At 36.4% G+C, this 7,384-nt stretch overlaps 1 protein-coding gene across 1 annotated transcript in view; it reads right to left on the reverse strand.

Annotated features, from left to right (window-relative positions):
- Positions 1-6,813, reverse strand: part of LOC141394445 (pseudouridylate synthase RPUSD2-like) — a 196,246-nt gene extending 189,433 nt beyond the window's left edge. Inside the window, exon 1 of the mRNA XM_073968785.1 lies at positions 5,971-6,813. Coding sequence (XP_073824886.1) covers positions 5,971-6,318 — 348 coding nt within the window. The 5' untranslated portion in view covers positions 6,319-6,813. The remainder of the gene's footprint in view (positions 1-5,970) is intronic.
- Between the last annotated feature and the right edge of the window lie 571 nt (positions 6,814-7,384).

Consider the following 7,384-nt stretch of genomic DNA (forward strand, 5'->3'; position numbering starts at 1 on the left):
GTGTTTAGTACTATACCGTTTTCTATCTGCTCTTGTGGAGTTGAGTACTTTTCGCTTTTCGTTTTGTTCGCACTCACGAATGTAAACAAAACAAAACTAAACAGCGAGCTCGGCCAACGTGGGTAATGTTTCGTTTTGTATTGTTCCTATGGAAAATACGAAACGAAACGATTGGAAATGTTATTTAAAGTATTTTTACGTACGCTGCAATTGACACACAAGGGCAGGAGTACCTACAGACTCGTGAGGGAAAACTGCACTTTGGCCTAGGATGGATTAGGTTCCGTCTAGGTCAAAGACAGTAAAGGAACGACAACAACAGCCGCTTCGCATCATGCAGATCAACCTGCATCCCTGCAAAGCGGCTGCTGCTGAACTTCTACTTTCTCACACAAAATCCGAAGTTGACATCGCTTTGGTACAGGATCCTTTTCTTTACAAAAATAAGGTTGCCGGCCTAAGCGATGGCGACTATACTACCTTCGCCACATCCAGCGGAGATAAGGTAAGAACCTGTATAGTTGCCAAAAAGAATTTCAATTTAATATATCTCTCTAATTTCAGCGGAACCGATTGGGACAAGTTTGCTGAATTAGTTACCTCAACGCTGGGGGTACCGCGCTATCCCACAACAACATTTAACAGAGGTTCTGGTAGATAGCTATGAGGCCTCCTGTCCACTAACCCGCCCTCGCAGAAGAAGCCAACCGGTCTGGTGGTCAAAAGAACTCGCCAATCTTAGAAAAACCAACAAATCAAAGTTGTCCACTGAATGGGAGAACTATAAAGTGAGAAGATAGAGGGGTTAAGGACGTGTCCAGATTACGTAGGGTACTATCAAAGCACCCGAAAATCATTGGTGGTATAAAACGGCCTGATGGCACATGGAATAACTCTGGCCTGGAGACTCTATACCTCCTGGCTAACACTCACTTCCCCAACTGTATGGATGTATCAGAAAATCCCGATGTTCCAACGGTACACAACCGAGGATGTGAGTGTTATAGAGGGGATCGTAAGTCGAACAAAAAACAAAGAACTTCCACCCAACACGCCTATCTAAATGGAAAATCGGTAAAAACAGCGTTGAATGAAGTCTTAGGGTAAATTGATAAAGAGGGTGCCTTTAATAACGTTAGACTCGAATCCATACACAGCTCTCTCATAAATCTGGGTGTCTCCTCCACACTGATTAATTGGCCTGACGGCATGCTTGGCAGTCGAATAATCAATTCACAAATCGGTGGGAGTTCCATTCGGAAGTATGTTACTAGAGGTACACCTCAGGGTGGTGTAATATCACCATTACTGTGGCTCCTAGTAATAAACGACTTAAGGAATTTGACAAACTACATATAAAAACGGTCGCATATGCCGACGATGTACATTATTCAGCGGAAAGTTCCCACAAACACAATCTGAACTCATGCAAGGAGCTCTAGTCAAGTTATCAAGATGGGCACTCAACAATGGTCTTGGTGCGAACCCATCGAAAACTAAGCTGGTTCTGTTTACGAACAAGAGGAAAGTCAGATCATTTACCCTACCAGTGCTGGGCGGAGTTACTCTTGAACTCTCCTCGGAAGCCAAATACCTCGGCATCATTCTGGACCACCAATTAACGTGGAAAAGGAATGTCGAGGAGCGCGCCAGGAGAGGTCTAATAGCTCTATACTCAGGCAAGTATGGACTTCTGCAGTGCGGTTCTCTAACTAATTTTTCGAGTTACCGACAAAAATCGATAAAATTCTAATGCTTATAATTTCGGTAATTAACGAGATTATTCGGTAAGGTAGCGACCAATAAAAAGTTGTCTTAAAGTTCTACCGATAGCAGCAGTGTTGTCAACTTGTATTTGATCTTTTCATTAATAATTTTGCGTTTTAATGTTTCCAGTTTTTGTCAGTAATTCAAAAAATGGGTTAGAGAATCGCACTACTGAACTGTAGTAAAAACAGACAAACAAGTAAAAATGTATCAGTCAGATTTGCCCGCAGATAAAGATTTAAAAGCAAATAACATTTCCATAAGAGTGGACCGTTATAGTCCATACTCGAACCAAGCTACTACAAATATATATATATATATATATATATATATATATATATATATATATATATATATATATATATATATATATATATAATATATATATATATATATATATATATATATATATATATATAATTGTTCCACAAACATCCCAGATGGGACAAGGGAGACTTCTCTTGTATCAATGAGTGCACGGCGATTCATATTGGCTCAATGATAAGGGACCTACTTTTTATTGCCGAGTCCGAACGGCGTGTCTTACGACACCACTTGTAGAGAAGTTTTTCATGGCTTAAATACTCAGGAAATGTCGCCAGCATTACTGAGGGGGAATTTTGCCATTTGATGTTGCTTGGCCTGGGATTCGAACCGCAGACCTTCTGAGTGCAAGGCGGACGTGCTAACCATTGCACCACGGTGGCCCCCACTCAGTGTTCGAAAATAAACACTATGATATCGTACCGTACCGTTCTGTACCGTACCAAGATGGATATGTACACTTCGATAGTGTACCGCTCCGGAACACAAACACTAAAAAATATTTTAGTGATACTGTACCGGAACACAACGATAATCGTAGTGTACCGCATGCCGGAGCACTAAAAATCGTAGTGCTCCGACTGCGGAGGACTAAAAATCGTAGTGTTCCGACTGCGGAGCACTAAAAATTTTAGTGTTCCGACTGCCGGAGCACTAAAAATCGTAGTGCTCCGACTGCGGAGCACTAAAAATTTTAGTGCTCCGACTGCGGAGGACTAAAAATTTTAGTGTTCCGACTGCCGGATCACTAAAAATCATAGTGCACCACGTGTTGGAACACTAAAAAATAATAAAGGTATTATGTTTTCTTAGGAAAATTAAATATTTGGTTAAATTTGATCAAATAAAAATTAAGATAAATTGTTACATCCATGTATGATTAAATTAATTAAACACATTGCGAAATTTGGTCAAATTATGAAAAAACAATATTTAGTTTTTGTGGAATGAAGCACAAAGATCGTCGTGCCGGAGCACTAAAAATCGTTTTGTACCACGTTTTGAAACTATAAGGTAATGAACCATACATTAATTTATTATGATTTTTGAGGAAATTAAATATATATTTTTTAATAAATAAAAATTAAAAGAAAATGTGAAAAACATCTGATTTGGGGTTTGGACAATGGAACACTAAATCGTAGTGGAGCACTAAAAATCGTAGTGTTCCGACTGCTGGATCACTAAAAATTGTAGTGTTGCGACTGCCGGATATCTAAAAACAATAAAAATCGTGGTGTTCGGTTGTGGAGCACTAAAAATCGGAGTGTTCCTACTGCGGGATCACTAAAAATCGTAGTGTGCCGACTGTCGGATAACTAAAAATCGTAGTGTACCACGTGCAATACAATAAGGTAATAGCTTCGTTCCAGAACTAAAAAGTTTTTACACATTTAACACATTTTTCCCCAAAATGTGTTCCCGTACACCAAAAAAGTTGCAAAACGTTCACTTCTCTTTGAACAAATATGGCGCTGAGTAGCTTTCTCTTTAGAAACTTTTTACACGACAAATTTGGGTGAGCAAAAATGTGCAACATGTTTGACGGCTTCTGATTGGCTGACATGTCGACTTTGACATTTGTTCCAGATTTGTTGACATTTCTGCCATTTTTCCGTTCCCGTACATTTTGGAAAAATGTTTATGTTGGGCTCATTTTCGACAGTTTGCTCTTTTGACACTTTTATCATTAAAAAAGTACTGGAACGAAGCTAATGTACCACACATGAGTTTATTATAATTCGTGAGGAAAATGTAATATTTTATGTTTTTTTAATAAATACAAATTAAGAAATAAAAATTAATAGGAAATGTGAAAAACATCTGACTGGGTTTTGGACAATGGAGCAGTAACAATTTTACTGTTCGACGTTTAGGTAATCATCTGTTTATTATGATTTATGAGGAAAATTAAATATTTGATGGCTTTTGGGTCAAGTAAATATTAATAAATACAAATTAAGATGAGCATGTTATATCCATGTACTTAAAATTAGTTACAAAATTTGAGAACGTTAGTAGAAAATATAACAAGATGTATTCGGTACTAATTTTTATAAAATACTATTTATTACATTTTTTGTTACATATAATCTAAAATATTACACGTTACTGAATATTATATTATATATTACACGTCAGTATATACGTATCAGAATAACAATACTTAGTGTCATAAAGATGTACATATTCGTATAAAATTTGTCTTCTTGATCTTCATGAATTACTTAATTTTTTTAATGTGAACAAAAGAAATAAGGAACGGAAAATATTAATAACAACACAATGTTTGCGGAAATTGTACCTGTAACTTTTTGTATCAAAAACTAAATTCCTCAGTGAATGCAGTTGAAGAAAGTATGTGGATTTTCCCAAGTAGACTTGTACGTTTGAAGACACTTATTATTTAGGGGAAATTGTACCTGTTGCCATTTGTACAAGAAACAATATTCATCAATTAATGATGATGATTTTTTTTCTAATTTTCTACTAAAGCTCTCAACGTTTGTAACTAATTTAAAACACGTACATTTTATTTATTATTTTTTATTTTTAATTTTTACTCGTCCCACAACCCATAAAATATTAAATTTTCCTCAGAAATTATAATTAAGAGCGTTTCGATTTTTAGAGACCCGGCAGTCGGAAGACTACGATTTTTAGTGCTCCACAGGCGAACACTACGATTTTTATTGTTCCATTGTTTCGATTTTTAGAGATCCGGCAGTCGGAACACTACAATTTTTAGTGATCCGGCAGTCGGAACACTACGATTTTTAGTAATCCGGCAGTCGGAACACTACGATTTTAGTACTCCGCAGACAAACACTACGATTTTTATTGTTGGAACGCTACGATTTTTAGTGATCCGGCAGTCGGAACACTACGATTTTTAGTACTCCGCAGCCGAACACTACGATTTTTATTGTTCCATTGTCCAAAAATCAAATCAGGCGTTTTTCACTTGTTCTATTAAAATTCATTTTTTAGTTTTTGTTTATTAAAAAAGTATAAAATATTTAATTTTCGTCACAAATCATAATAAACTCATGTATCCACAGTCAGAACACTACAATTTGTAGTGCGCCATTGTACAACAACCGAATCAATGTTTCCCAACGTCATTCATTAATATGTATACACACATGGATCTAAGAGGTGTATCTGAGTTTTTATGTCCTAATTTGTGTGTGGTTCATTATCATTACGTTATTTTTTAGTGTTCCGACATGTGGTACACAACGATTTTTTAGTGCTCCGACTGCGGTACACTACGATATTTAGTGTTCCGACTGCGGAGCACTACGATTTTTAGTGTTCCGACTCGAAAATAAACAGTACACTAACATAGTGTACCGCTCCGAGGACAGTATCACTAAAATATTTTTTAGTGTTTGTGTTCCGGAACACTAACGCTAAAAATATTTTAGTGATACTGTCCTCGGAGCGGTACACTATGTTAGTGTACTGTTTATTTTCGAACTCTGCCCCCACTACAAATATTTTGGAGCAAATCGGTGCTCCGTTCGAGAGTTACCGTGAGACCCATTTTAGGGAAAATGGTTGAACTTCTTCTGAGGAGGTACCGATATGGCCAATCTATGAACATAAGAAGTAGAGAATATAAGGGCGCACAACATTTGTTATGATATCGTGACAACAGAGCCTTACTCACTCGGCATAAGACGGGAATACACGCGCACACCCGATCTCGGGAAGAATGGACTTCCCAGAGATATATATTTTTGTGTTCAGGACAACGAGACCTACCTTTGGTAAAAATTTCACAAAATAGGACATGCGCGTGTATACGCGACTTGTTCCAATATTTACATGTTTGTATGTACATATATACATACATATTTGCAAGCAACTTACCTCACTTTTGCCAACAGGTTGATAATCTTCAACTTCGTAGAACCAGACACATTGTTCCTGCACATCATCTAAAATGGTTGGAATGATATTTGATGTGCACATAATAATATTGCCTTCATCATTGGACGAGTCGCAATGCTGCGTTTGAGCATTTCTCAATAATTTGTTCTGCAACATTTCAAAATAACTTTGAGTTCCGTTTACCACTTGAATATCTCTCAAAAGATCGCTAATAACCGGGACGTTATCTATTCCTTTCAATAAAACTTTATATCTGTTTATATTGTTTATATACCGACAAAAGGAGTAAGTTTTTATAAAAGCAAGTCTTATAAATTCAACAGACATTTACTCAATTACGATTTAAATCAAACAATCGACAAAATGTAAACAACAAATGTCATCAGCTGATACACAAAACGTGGGCAAAAACATGGTGCCATCCACAATACAAAGACGTATAGCAATAAAGACCCGAACAAATGCATTTTCCAAAAACATATGCTAATAGTTACACATTTTCGTTACAGATGGCTACACAACTCACTGGAATTGATAACAGCAATGCCAATCGTTTTTGATTCCCATTTCTCGCGGCAGAAAACATAAACGTCGTGTTTTGTGGCTGAAATTTATTTCTTTACTTTTATTTGTTGTTTATTTAATAAAAAAACAAAAGCGAGTGCCGTCAAATTTGAGTTTTAATGTTTTTCTTGTCAATATTCCAATGAGTAACAGTTTTCGTTTAACAGAATGTTGCTATGATATCGTAGCAACAGAGGTTAACTCCCTCTACAGCTAATTTTTCACAATTGACTTTTCCTATCTTATTATATTGACATCTTTGCACAATAATACAGTAGAGTTGTATAGTTCATGAACGAACTAGTTCAATTGAACGATTCATTGAAAAGATCGTATGAACTAGATCAATCGTTATAGTTCATTATAGTTCAATAGCTCACTGAGCGCCGACCGAAAGATCCACGTAGAACGATCAATGAACGAACGAACGATTCACAATCTAGTTCACGCGTCATTCACATATGAATAAAGTGACGACGTCTTCTGTGATGCCTTATTCCACTATGGTAATTACCGAAATTATAAGCATTTTAATTTTACCGACAATTGTCGGTAATTCAAAAAATGAGTTAGAGAATCGCACTACTGGTGCAGTTAAATTATATTATTAATTGTTTGTTTCTATTTGTTGCCGTCGTGTTCTGTTAGTTGTCTGTTATACACAAACACCATCTATGGTTTAATAGTAAAATTGAACTGCATTATGCATTATGTCCAATCTTTACAGTTCTATGTCTTTGGTATGTGTTTTTATTCACAATAATGAATTTTGACAACTAGCTTGATAACAAGCTGTTTTTGCCGCTGTGCCTGTATTATAGAGTTGTAC

This window comes from Musca autumnalis, unplaced genomic scaffold (assembly GCF_047663935.1).
Source record: "Musca autumnalis isolate F117 unplaced genomic scaffold, ASM4766393v1 scaffold_2, whole genome shotgun sequence".
NCBI lineage: Eukaryota > Metazoa > Arthropoda > Insecta > Diptera > Muscidae > Musca > Musca autumnalis.